The sequence below is a fragment of the Chenopodium album genome, chromosome 12, assembly GCF_948465745.1.
Source record: "Chenopodium album chromosome 12, dcCheAlbu1.1, whole genome shotgun sequence".
Lineage (NCBI taxonomy): Eukaryota > Viridiplantae > Streptophyta > Magnoliopsida > Caryophyllales > Amaranthaceae > Chenopodium > Chenopodium album.
In genome coordinates, this window is record NC_137845.1 from 2176135 (window position 1) to 2189526 (window position 13392).

Here is a 13392-nt window from a genome sequence, read left to right on the forward strand (position 1 = left end):
TGACCTATCTTGTGATATGTTTTGTTATAACAGCAATCATTCCATTTTTCCTTGTTACCAAAAACTCCTACAAGTACAGTATAAGAATGTAAAATTATAATGATATATAGTACATTTTATATTAATATTGCCCCTTCTTAGTTTTAATATTTTGCATACACCTATAATAAAAAGCTACTCATATGAAACAATATTTTAGTTATTAGCATCGCATAATACCCTATCAAAAGTTTCAAAGTTGGAATCAACACACATGTTGCAACTTTTTTTCACAAAATCAAAATTGGAACATGTTGCAACTGGTTCTTAAAATATAAATTGAAACTATTCTAATTTCCTATTATTAATTCACTTAATTAAATAAACTGTTGCCAATTCATTACAGAATAATATTCATTTGTTCTTGTAAAAAAAAATAAAAAATAAAAAAAAAAATTATTTTTTTTTTATTTTTAATCACACTTAATTTTAGCGATTAATATATCTATTCATCAATAAGTAAGCAAAAAAAAACTAAATGATTTATGGATATTAGCAGGTGAATAGTATTAAAAAGTCAAAATCTATCTATCACCTAAAAAAAAAGTGGAAGAAGATTAGGGCTTCAATATCAATCTTGTATAAGTCTCTACCTTAAATTGATCCACTCTAGAACTAAACCCTTTTATACTCCGTAGTAATTTGGTTTTTTCCTTCCATCTCCTTCAACTTGATTGTTCATATTTCCTATTATTACACCTTTAGACCTCAATTATCCCTCTCCCCTCACTATGCAATATAATCTTCTTTCTTCCACTTTTCCTCCTTTTCGATTCAAAATTTCTATAAATTAAATTTAAATTTCTTTTTCTTTAAAATTCGATTTGAAGATTTGAAGCTTTGTTAATGGAAAAGAAATTCAAGCTGTAGATGGTGTCTCCAGTGAGGTAAAGGTGATTGAGAAGAAAGTGAAGATCATGACCCCTTGGGATTATGCTATTTAAATCATTATGGTTAGGTTAGAGGATGAGTTTCAAAATATATTTCTTTCACATTATTTTGATTTTCTTCTAGTCGATATGCTAGATTCGTCTTTGGTCTTTTCATATAGCAAGTGTAGCCAACTCAAAATTATGACGTTTTGATCAAGTTAATTTTAATCAATGTTTTAATTTGTATGTTACTTATGTATTTTGTTATGAACAATTTTAAATTGATTGTATTTTAATACTCCATATATTTGAACTTTTTATTTATGTCAAAGATATGAACATATGTTACTAGCCCAAATACTAATGGAATGTTCATTATTCAATTTTTTGTTTTTTTAAAAATTTTTGAAGGACATTATTCATTGAGAATGGTGGCTATGGTGCAAATTTATTTTGGATTTTTGGGGGTTAAAGTTCAAAAATTTTAAGTTAAAAACAATTAAAAATGGGGCGCCACATCCTTCCCGCTTAACTTTCAAGCAAATAAAAATAAGAGCCCAAATCTTCCTTACAGCCATGTGATGAATCCTAAGGAATGCTAATAAACAAATCAAACATCGCCACGTATTTAAAACTTCTGAACACGCACAGCATCTTCTTCTTCTTAACTTCCTTTTAACTTCACCCGTTAGATCAATATTCACAACAAAACAAAATCAACGCATTTTAAAAAGCCACATCAGCAATCCGTGCCATCCCTCATCCTCCAATAACATCAAATCTTTATTCCCTATAAATACAGATCTCAAACCATTTCTTCATCCCACCGCAAATATCTCTCTTACTCTCTCTAACTCACAAATCAAAATCTCAAACCCCCAAAAAACTCTCAAGTTTTCTCTCTCATCTCATCAATGGCGCCCAAAGCCGAGAAGAAGCCCGCCGAGAAGAAGCCCGCAGAGGAGAAGAAGGCCGCCGCCGCCGAGAAAGCTCCGGCAGAGAAGAAGCCAAAAGCCGGCAAGAAGCTTCCAAAGGAGGCCGGAGCAGCCGCCGGAGACAAGAAGAAGAAGCGTCACAAGAAGAGTGTCGAAACCTACAAGATCTACATCTTCAAGGTTCTCAAGCAGGTTCACCCTGACATCGGAATTTCCAGCAAGGCGATGAGCATCATGAACAGCTTCATCAATGATATCTTCGAGAAGCTTGCTCAGGAATCTGCTAGACTCGCTCGTTACAACAAGAAGCCGACGATTACTTCTCGGGAGATTCAGACTGCTGTGAGGCTTGTTCTTCCTGGTGAATTGGCTAAGCATGCTGTTTCTGAGGGTACTAAGGCTGTTACCAAGTTTACCAGCTCTTAAATTAGGTTTAATGTTGTTTTTGGGTTGGTAGGGTAGGAATTAGGGTTTGGTTGTTGAAATTTGGGTAAATGTGGAACTGGATTATGGTGGTATTATGTCTTTGAATAGACTTGGTTATGATGTATCTACTCTTACAAATTAATGGAAATGCTTTTGTGAAATCTCTGCGTTATTTGATTTTTTTTTGTTGTTGGTGTTTCAATTTCAATAATTGCTCCGTGCTTTTTATTTGATTTGTTTGTAATTGGTTTGAGATTATTCTGCAATTACCTTGTTAATTATTCTGTTTAATTGGTGAATTTTCTGGTGGTAATTGTTTTCAGAATTTAAGTTTGAAGTGTTTTATATTCTGTTGATAATCACGTTTTTCTTCTGAACCTTAATTGTTAATATGAATATGGGTGAAATTCAAAGTAATTTCTGCAGTTCTTTGAATGTGTTTGGAACTGCTGATATGCGCTAAACTTTAAAGACAAGTTTATGTCAATATTTTGATTGTTGATGATGCTGGATGATCTTTTAAATGTGTTGTTCTGTTGTTGTTGACTAGTAGCTCATCCTTTTGACAAAATTGTTAGTGTGTTATCCCCTGTAATTTAAGCTTAGTAAAGTTTTGAATAGCCGGGAAATCTTCTCTTAGATGAGATTGTTGTTTGTATATGGTGAATGCTCAGGACCTAGTTATTCAGCTTATTGGTTTATTTGTGCTTCGTTGCACTCTGAAAGTTCATGATGTTGCTCAGAGGCTGATTCTAGCTCTCTGGCTAATCTTTTTGTTCAGTTTCTCTTGCTATCTGTTACTCTGTATAAGGATGTGTCATGTGAATGCATTCTCTGCTAGTAACACTAAGGCGGACTGTACTCAACAGTGAGGTTTAGTAGGCAATTAGAGTCGCTAGCTAATTGCTGTCATTGTTTAGATTGAGGTCTAAACTTTGATTTCTTTGTATTTTGACCCCATGACCTTCATTATAAATAATGGGATATGAGTGAATCAGTTTAAGTGTGTGACTGATGCACTCAAATGATAAATTTAGGATTCTGATATAGGCAATGATGTTGTCATGGGAAAAGAAAGCTAGACTTCAGCCCTTCCTCAACCATAGCTTAATTGTCGGATTATGATGAATTGGTATATCCAACCTTAACGGGTGAATACTGTGACAAGGGAATAAGCCAAACACAAGTGCTGGGAATAAGGTGAGACCTTAGGGGATATATCATCGAGTGTCATGCAGGAAGAAACTATGGAGTGTGAGAGTAGAATCTTTATAGGAGTTCTGTGATTCTGAACCAAACCACTTTCATATGAATAATGGGAATACTGGCAAGGGCTGATGAGTATTTATTTGTGGAACAAAAAAGAGGAGAATTATTCTTGGAGAAATGATGTAGGTAGGATTGGAGGATTATTTTCGGATTTGTGGAGGTTGCAACTTGCAAGTGAGAAATTAGTTGAATTTTTTTAGTGATGATGCAAGTGGATAGAGAGAGGGCAGTAGATGAAGGCTGAGCTACTGTCAGTGTTTAGTAGGATGGTTGATATGTGTATTAGTGTTTTCCGGAAAATCCTTTTACAGTGTGAGAGGAAAGATCGTTTTCCAGGACGAAGCAATAAATTTTCTTTTATAGGGGCTTTCTAGTAGGATTTTGTGCTTATGCACAAAAATCTGAAAGGTCATGAATTAGTTTTGGCCTTTTGGGGTTATTAAGTGCCTTCTTATTTCAAGAATTTACAAAGCTTCCATTCATTTTAAACCTTGAAGCTGTCATTGCGAAGTATCTGGGTGATCCGGCGATGCTTGTTTAAACATGCACCTTTGGTTAAGAAATTGGATACTGTCTCAAAAATTGCGTGGTAATGTACTTGTGTGTGGAATTCCACCAACTGGTTGCTTGATTTTGATACTATATTTTATAGGACATTTGAATTCAAGACCTCATGCTTTTGATGGTAGAGTGGTTTTTGTTTTTGTAATTGTTAAAGGGAGAATGAAGGCTGGAAACCTGGGAAAAAGCCAAAGTTCCACCTTGGTTACGTAGAAAAGTTAGAGCTAACAACATTTTGGTGAGTCCTGAATTTTGACAATGGGCTTGATGAAAATAAATACTTCGTAGAACATAAGAAACAAATAATATCAAGGAAATTTTGTCAAGAACTACCAATTAAAGTGCATATTTTGAAAACAACTACTTATTAAATTTTTTTTAAAAAAAGAATTACCACAAAGTTGTAAAAAGTTTAAGTAGCACTAGCACTCTAATAATTCCAACTAGAATATTCGGCATATAGGTTCTATTTTTTACCTTTACCTCACAAAATAACCATCTAAATTGACTAAATTACCCTTCATAACGGTAAAAAGTGATAAAAAGTGAGACTCAAATGTCGGAGATTCTAAGCCAAAATTGTTAGAGTGGTAGTGCTACTTAAACTTTTTACAAATTTGTGGTAGTTCTTTTAAAAAAAAATTTTAATAGGTAGTTGTTTTCAAAACATGTGCTTTAATTGGTAGTTATTAACAAAATTTCCTAATACCAAAGCAAGAACATAGATCAGCTAACAACAACGGAAATAGGCTAGAGCAAGATGGTTACAGTGAGGGAAGTGAACTTTGCTTTTCTAACAAATTGAGTATTGGAAAAGCTGCTAGGATTTATTATCGGTAGAATTGTTGATGCTTATTTGAGTGACAGGATGATGATTCAAAGAACTTGAAAAAAGAAACTTTAAGTACCTTTTTTTTGTTTATCTGCTGAGTTTATAATGGCAGAGGTTTGCTTTTGATATGGTTTCATTTGTTGGTCTTAAGACAAAGGATTTTGGAAAGCCTTTTTTGGTGAAAATTTTGGATTTAGTGAGGAGTACGACACAATATACTAGGGCATGGTTTATGTAATCAACACTCCATCTATGATTGTGAAGTGTTGCTCAAGATGGCGCACATTTGCTGTGTGTTGAATTTCTTGAGAATTGTTGTGATGTCTCAAAGTATTGGCATTTCATTTTTCTATAGTACACCTCAAATTTCATGAGAATGGTGTTAAGCAGTCATAATTGGTGGTAGGCTAATCATGGATACAATATTATGATAATCAATTGGAGTTGTGGATTTGACCAAGCCATTAAGTGTATCTATGTATTAGTTCGGTCACTTGGTTATAAGTCTTGTTACAAAAAAAACTATGGCGGTTTCTTCACTCTTAAGGTGGATAAATTAAGTCTGATAATTTAGAGGATACACCAAAAATATGAAAAGTCCAATATGTAAGAAATACGTATTGTTAAGGTATAAGATCAACATTGAATGATAGATTTTTTCGCTTAACACAAATTTTTACATATGGCTTGTCATACTGTGTGACTAGGGTTACGTATAAGGGTTACTCGGTCAGTCAAAGTTTACTTAGTTAGGGGTTACTTATTTAGGGTTTCTTGTTCGGTTAGGGGTTATTCTCACACTGAAAATGCGCTAATTGCTTGAATCAATTTAGAATAGATAACCCCTGACTGATTAAATAATCCCTAAATAAATAACACTGGAATAAAGTAACTCTGGCGAAAACGCACTAACCAACTGAGTAATCCTTAACCGACCGAGTAACCTGAATAAGTATCCCCGACCACACAGAAGAACTACTGTTGTCTTAAAATTTCTTTGTATGACACTCAATTAAAACTCATAATAAATTTAATCTAAATTAAAATTCATTAAAAATGCTCACAAAACCCCTTTAAGCCTAATCTAAATTTATTTTATTCCTTATATTTCCTCACAAAAAGAAATTTGGAACAAAACTGAGACACAGAGAGAAGAAAGAGAAGTGTCGCTCCTTTTTGGCATAAACCATCCCATTTGTTTTCTCAAGCACACTCAAGGATAAGAGATCTGAGTTAAGGTCGGTGACAAAGTAATAATGGCGGATTACCATTTCGTGTACAAGGACGTTGAAGGAACTTCTACACAGTGGGACGACATCCAACGCAAGCTCGGAAACCTCCCTGAAAAACCGCCGGCGTTCAAACCGCCTCCATTTGTTCCGGCCGAAGACGAGGATTCTAAGCCCAAAGACAAATCATGGATCGATTCAAAAACCCATGATGAGCTCGAAGATCTCGAGGATGATCTTGATGATGATCGATTCCTCGAAGAATACAGGTATCATACTTTAATTTCAATTTCGATTTCATTTTTAGGGTTTTGCTTTGATTTATTACTGTTGACTGTTAATACTTAATATGATGGTGGGAAATTTCAATTGCAGGAAGAAAAGGTTATCTGAGATCAGGGAAGCTGCTAAAGTTGCGAAATTTGGATCGATTATTCGAATTTCTGGGTCGGATTTTATCCGAGAGGTGTCTCAAGCTTCCCCGAAAATTTGGGTTGTTGTTATCCTCTACAAAGAAGGGTGAGTTTTCAAAAAAGGAATGCTTTTCTGCTGTGTAATATTGCTTCATGATTCAATTGTGCAATTTGAAGTGATGTTCTTATAATATCCTTTGATAGCATTTGAATGATTAATTAATTGATTGAATGATAGCTTATGGCCTATATGTATATCCTGTATATCATTAAGTCACTGTTTTGCTCTGACTAATGAAGTCATGATTGATGTATCCAAATTGACGGTGCCATTTGCAAAGAAAGGCTCGTTTTATAATTTACTAACAATGCTGCTTTATGGGCTAATGCATAGTTTTATCAGACATCAGTAGCATGCCAAGTTATATTTGTTCAATAGCTGGTTGCTATGACTTTGGTTTTGTGTTGTATATCTAAGTTTCAAATTTCAATACACTGGCAGCTTTGCAGCATGTGAGATGTTAATGGGATGTTTGGAAGAGCTAGCAAGGAGATATCCAGCAACAAAGTTTGTCAAGATAATATCTACGGATTGTATTCCTAACTATCCTGATTGTAATTTACCCACACTGTTGGTATACAATAATGGTGCTGTCAAAGCAAACTATGTGGGATTGAGCAATTTTGGAAGGCGATGCACACCTGAAGGTATACTCTTCTTTCTAAATTCTTTTTGTTGATGTTTTTGCTATAATGGCACTATGTTGTTAGTTTTTGAAAGGTGGCAGTAGAAATAGTGATTGCTTGGTTATTTTCTTACAACTTCCGAGTAAAAACAATTAAATGGCAAGTGGTATATGTTAGTGAAAGGCAGATTTCTGTTTTTATTGTTATTGACTGATTTCTATTTTTGTACTTTAGGTGTCGCACTTGTTCTCTGTCATTCGGATCCTGTGCTTAACGATGGTCAGACTAGCAGTGATTCAACCAGGAGATCTGTTCTCGATGGGGAGAGTAAGAGGCTCATTGAAAAGTTTATTGCAGAGCGCGAAAATGCAGAGGATGATGGTGCTTCAAGTGATTAACTGGTCTAGGGTCTGAAATCTGAATTAGTGGGAGTTTTTGGATTTGGACTCTTCTTTTCAAGTTTTTTTTTTTTTTCTTTTCTTTTTTGGACTGAGGGTATTTTGAGTATGGGAATGAATTACTTTATTTGAGTTACAGCACTCTAAGCAGATTCCCAATATTGAATATTGTGTGAAAAAAGCTTTATGTGTTAGATTACAGTGCAGCTTAACATCAGTTTACTTACGTATTGTAATCAGCCCACTTATGTAGATTGTTTCGTGCTGCATGTTTTTTTCAAAAAAAATGCACTGTTCTCCTTATCTCTTATAGTACTTTTATAAACTTTTTGGTGTTTGTTTATCTCGTTGAATTATGTTTCTCCCTTCTCCTCTTGTATATCTTTTATCCGAGGTGTTGCATAAATTATTTCTTGGGCTAAGTTTGATCACGATATACCCTTTATGCCCTTCCCCTTGTTAATCTTTGATTTCCTTTTCTTTAATTTGCTTCTATACATGTCTTTTAGTCTTATCTGTTACTGTGATTTGTGAGTTTGAGCCGCATTTGATGAAGTTAAAGTTCTATTGGAAGAAGCTGCTGCTCCTTAGGTTACATGCTGTAAAGTGTAAATAGGCCAATTGTTCTGGACATGTCACTGCAGGGTTAATCATCTAAAGTTAAATTACAAAATGTCTACAGAGATTGGAGGACTTGGCAGGGGTACACTTTAAAGGTAAGAGCTTCCATCGCCTGAAGATTAGAATTAATGATATTTTGTATCCTATATCTCCTAATCAGAGTAGTCACTTTGAAATCAGACGTATCAACATAGGTTCATTGGTTAATATATGCGAGTCATAACTTGGTTTAGCTGTCTGAATTTATTGAACTTGTGTAACTTATGTTCCTGTTGTTGTTGTTATTGTTGATATATTCAATATAAGATGATACTGCCATTTCTATAATATTCTTTAAAAGGTTCAAATCGCAATCTTCTTGAAATCTTCCCCCTTCCCTGGGTTCTAAGATTTTGGGTTAATGGACTGTTCATTAATTTTCAGTCTGACTGACTTCTCAATTTGGCTTGAGTACTGAAATGGATAATGACTGATGAAACCCCTGTAATGTTGAAGTTAAGAAGGGGCATTAATGTCATTTGGATTTTAAACGTGCTGGAAATAAGGCTTGTTATATATATGTCAATTCTGCTGGTGTGGAATTAGAGTTAAGTTGTGGAACATCCATTAATTATGAAGACTGATAGATGGTATCAAGGGATGACATGGAATCTTGTGTTGAGTTGGAGAACGGATTCAATGAAATGTACCCTTTAAATCTCTGATGCGGTGAATTAACAGTCCATTACATCGAAAATCTTAGTTGTTTTTGAGTTTGATTGGTCCTTTAAGATGCTAACATCGTATGCTCGTAGTATACTTGCCTATTGTATGGGTATCTTCTCATGCATTGATTCACATTAAGGTAAGATACTTTGTTTACTCCTCAGCTGTTATTCATTAACAGCATTGAGATGGGGTTGGCTTTTGCTCATGTAAATGGCTGACTAGTATTGATGTTGATGTATTAAAATAAATAAGCTGAATGATGTATTATAGATTTTTTTTTATACCCTTTTAAGCATATTGGATCCAATAATAGTACTCTTCATATCCCCAAATTGCAATATTAGTCGTTGGCAAGTTGCCTAGTCAACAGACAATTTACTCCACTTTCTCCCTCTAACCTCACATGTTTCATAAAAAAATAAGTCAATGTTTTGTGAGGCTTGAGGTGAGGTTATCCATTACCATATATCAGTAACTACACAGAATTAGTCAATGTAAGAGGAGTTCTTAGGACCCCTGGGGTGTTCTCTCTCCACCCCCTAGTGCTGATGCAAAAGCCTCATGTTCTCATCCTCCCTTTTAAACACACTGATTAGCAGAATTCCTGATTTCTCAATGTCATTTTCATTGTTCATATGCTTGTTTTATCATCACTTAGCAGTTTATGGTCGATCACTCTGCCGTCTTGGACTATGGTCAGGATTGTTGGTTCTGCTGGCAGCTGTGGCTATATTCTCCCCTGAGTTTGCCTTTTTATGGGCGTCCCATAGATGTGGGGTTCATGGCTTTGTGAGGGTCCCACTGGATTTGCCTGGAACAAGTTTGTGCTTGCCTACTCATGTGGTCAGAGGGCCTTCTTATCATGTCTATATCCCTGTCATATTGGCTCCAGTCATTGTGGCTTGTTCTGGTTTGGTGCTTTCATCATGTGGCTTGTCCTACATGTAACTACGGGCCTTGTGTGGATTTGTCATGTTATATATGTGAGTGCCAACAATGAGCAAAAGGGGATGTTTGTGTGTGTGTGTGTGTGTGTTTTTTTTTTGGGGGTGGGGGGGGGGGGGGGGGGGAGGAGAGAGAGATTTCAAACATCGTTTTACATATTAATTTCGGGCACATCTATCATTGCCCTAAACAATGTTTTTCAATGTGTTGATGTATTCTGACTAAGAGATGGTTATTAATACTTCTTTTTACATTGTTCATTTGTTTCACCAAAATAATCTTATCTTAATGCAATAAAATGTACTAAGGGAGTGGGGTGGGGGTGTTGGGGGGGGGGGGGGGGTGGAGGGAGCAAGTAATACTAATTACCTTGCCTAGCTTAAACGAGGTTGGCTATGTGTTATAGGCTCCATTCCTGGCTTTATCTTGTGGATTGTCTAATCACTGATTGCTGAAGGATCCCCCTTTGACAAGAAAGTGTAGCTTTATGACCATGACACATACTTCGGAACAAGGTTTATGTTTGCAAGCAATTGATGAGAGAAAATGGTGAAACTTTATGTGTTAGTGTGAGTAGGTCTGTTGTGGGAGTTTTAAGTTGTGCTTTGATGATTTGATGCATGAATTGATTGATGATGGATAATAGGGATTGGTTATTGAAGGTGAGACAATGTGGAAAAAGGTGAGGGACTCTCGTTGCTCTTTTGTGATCATGCAGACTAATGAAGAGCAGCACAGAAATAGACTTGCCATATGAAGCTGCCTCCAAAAGGTTTTTAGATTATGTTAGACACACCATCAAATATATGTAATCCCCTCTATAAAATCATGACTCATTTATTAGCCGTCATATCTTAAGCAAATTCTGCGAGATTTGAAAAAAATACTCAGTCTTCGATTATCTTTTGGCAGGTGTAACAACAGTTTGTGAACCCAAATATTACACGAGGATGTAGAACATTTGTATTGCAGCGATGCAATAGTAAAATGATTTGAAGCTCTAGGAGAATGGAACGTCGGATGCAATTGGCAGCTTGGCACCAATGCGGTATATTGAGGCTCAAAAGGTGGGTCAATTCAGTCCTGGAAACTGGGCAAGAAATTCTCCTGCATACTTTTCTTCTTATTCCCAGGTAAGACTAATTTTCTTTTTTTATGATAAGCTGAATGTTGTACTGGAGTAGATGATTGGATCATACTCTTATTCTGACATACTAGTTGGGTAACCACCTGACAGTTGAATATTTCAATATCTCTATCTTAATCTCTTGTACAGTCTCTTTTTACCTACTATATTTAATATAATTAATGCCCTATAATGCTTGAGGTGAGGTTATCCATTACCATTTCTAAACAGAAATAGTCAATGTTAGAAATGTAATGGTGTGCCCTCCTCTTCTTTATTGATTAATAATTTTTGTAACTTTCTCGTTCTTCCCCATAACAAACTGATAAGTAGAGTCCTTGAATTCATCTTACATTTGTTATCATCAATCAAGATGTCCCTCTCATTAGCCTTGAGCTCATTTTATCATCGATTAGCAACTTACAGTCGAACGCTCTACTGTGCAGGGATGTGGACGGGTGTGTTGGTCATGGTGGCAGCGGTGGCTGCGTTCTTCCCTGAGCTTGCCTTCTTATGGCAATCCCGTGGATGCGAGGTTCACAGCTACGTGAAGATTCCTCTTGATTTACCTGGAAAGAGTATGTGCTTGCCATCCCATATGGTCAAGGGGTCTTCCTTGGATGCTTTCATCCCAATCATTTTTGCTCCCATTGTTGTGGTTTTTCCGGATTTGTTCTAAAATCCTTCGGCTTGTCTTACAACCAACAATCACATAGGATCATTTAGAGATAGATATTTATATACTACACGATGTATTATACTTTTAAGGCCTTAATCGACTGGTTTTAGATGTGTGATTATACGGTGTATTGTATTTTCATTTTTTTTTATATTTGACAACTTGGATTCAGGTAATATTTGAGTTGACTTTGCTCTCAATGCACACCAAAATTTAATTGATCATGCACCTGTTTGAATTAGGGCTGAGCAAAGCTATCTGATTATCCGAAAATCCGAAAATCCAATTCGCATCCGATCCGAAAATTTAGGATAACCGATCCGAAAACATTTTCGGATCGGATATCCGATCCGAAAATTTCGGATATCGGATATCGAAATTTTGAATTTCGGATATCCGAATATCCGAAATGATCCAATATCCGGAAAAATACCGCAAACCACTAAAGTGCACCTTAAATACACATAAGGCCCAAATATCCCAAAGGCCCAAATAACTAAACCTGGTAACCTCCTAACCCTCAAAATAACACTCTAACCCACCGCCCCCCTCTCTCTCCTCTCTCCTAGTCTCCTCTCTGTCATCCTCACCATTCACCTTCTCCTTCATCCTCCTCTTAATATCTTCTCTCTCCTCTCTTTCATGATCTACTCTCCTTCTTCAATATATGTAACCCCACCGCCTTACCCGCTTCCTCCTTCGATACTCACGGCTGGTTCACCAATGCCCAACGGTCCTCGCAACACCCTCCTCCAACCACCGTCCATCAACAACCGCAACAACAACTGCAACCATTTGCATATCACTAGCTTGAGCTTCGAACCCGCAACACCAACAGTGGCTTTTCTTCTCAATAACAATTAAAATTTCTTTGTTCTGTTTTTGTGACAATTAGTTTACAGATTTGTGTCAAATTTCTTTGTTTTGTACATGGGTTTGTATAAAATTTCATTGTTTGTAATTTGCAAAAATTATTTGTTGGATATTTTTTAAGTTCTAGTCTATTTAATCTTCATCAGATTCAAGTAGCAAGCGAAATAATGTAATACTAATTCTTTTTTGTGAAACAATAGGACTCCTTATTAATTTCCTTGCTGAGCTTCAATTTAGCGAAAAAAAAGCCATTAAATAGGTCGGATATTGGATATCCGAGCTATCCGATCCGAAATTTTCGGATATCCGGATATCGGATATCCGACAGGTTTCGGATCGGATACGGATATCAGATTAGAGAATTTTCGGATTCGGATATCCGATCCGAAATCCAGTTTCGGATCGGATATCCGATCCATGCTCACCCCTAGTTTGAATTCCTTGCTAGTTATCATAAGCCTATAATTGCATAATTACCCAAACGGTTTCCTACTTTCCTCTACTTCCATCATTGAAAAAAATTTCCAAACGAGGACTTCTTAGGAGGTCACCCATCCTAGTACTACTCTCGCACAAGCAAGCTTAATTGCGGAGTTCTGATGGGATCTGATACATTAGTGCTAAAACAAAAATAATAAAATGGCGTCGCCCGGACTCGAACCGGAGACCTTCAGTGTGTTAGACTGACGTGATAACCAACTACACCACGACACCGTAATTTTTCCCCAAATTTTTAAATCTTTAAAGATTTTATCTTTATCAAATCAATCAAATAAAAA

General features: G+C 36.0%; 2 protein-coding genes, 1 long non-coding RNA gene, 1 other non-coding gene and 1 pseudogene across 4 annotated transcripts; 3 read left to right on the top strand and 2 right to left on the bottom strand.

Moving 5' to 3' along the window:
- Positions 1–1738: 1738 nt before the first annotated feature.
- On the top strand, positions 1739–2433 carry LOC145571567 (histone H2B). The gene has a single exon (XM_081630598.1). The coding sequence runs from the start codon at positions 1826–1828 to the stop codon at positions 2270–2272; it is 447 nt and encodes a 148-aa protein (XP_081486724.1). The 5' UTR covers positions 1739–1825; the 3' UTR covers positions 2273–2433.
- Positions 2434–6058: 3625 nt separating this feature from the next.
- On the top strand, positions 6059–7998 carry LOC145571568 (uncharacterized). Its single transcript, XM_081630600.1, has 4 exons — positions 6059–6432; positions 6539–6682; positions 7079–7284; positions 7498–7998. The coding sequence occupies exons 1-4, from the start codon at positions 6191–6193 to the stop codon at positions 7659–7661; spliced, it is 756 nt and encodes a 251-aa protein (XP_081486726.1). The 5' UTR covers positions 6059–6190; the 3' UTR covers positions 7662–7998.
- Positions 7999–10304: 2306 nt separating this feature from the next.
- On the top strand, positions 10305–11794 carry LOC145571569 (uncharacterized). The gene is made up of 3 exons (XR_014096596.1): positions 10305–10743; positions 10848–11068; positions 11508–11794. It is a non-coding gene; the product is annotated as an uncharacterized LOC145571569 (long non-coding RNA).
- Positions 11795–13132: 1338 nt separating this feature from the next.
- LOC145573276 (5S ribosomal RNA) lies at positions 13133–13246 on the bottom strand (annotated as a pseudogene).
- Positions 13247–13253: 7 nt separating this feature from the next.
- TRNAV-AAC (transfer RNA valine (anticodon AAC)) lies at positions 13254–13327 on the bottom strand. Its single transcript has one exon. It is a non-coding gene; the product is annotated as a tRNA-Val (tRNA).
- Between the last annotated feature and the right edge of the window lie 65 nt (positions 13328–13392).

Bases quoted from the DNA above. Each gene is read 5' to 3' on its own strand.
- LOC145571567 (XM_081630598.1), top strand. From the start codon at position 1,826: ATGGCGCCCAAAGCCGAGAAGAAGCCCGCCGAGAAGAAGCCCGCAGAG.
- LOC145571568 (XM_081630600.1), top strand. From the start codon at position 6,191: ATGGCGGATTACCATTTCGTGTACAAGGACGTTGAAGGAACTTCTACA. The intron at 6,683-7,078 runs GTGAGTTTTCAA...ATACACTGGCAG, and splicing joins GTTATCCTCTACAAAGAAGG to CTTTGCAGCATGTGAGATGT. The intron at 7,285-7,497 runs GTATACTCTTCT...TTTGTACTTTAG, and splicing joins AAGGCGATGCACACCTGAAG to GTGTCGCACTTGTTCTCTGT.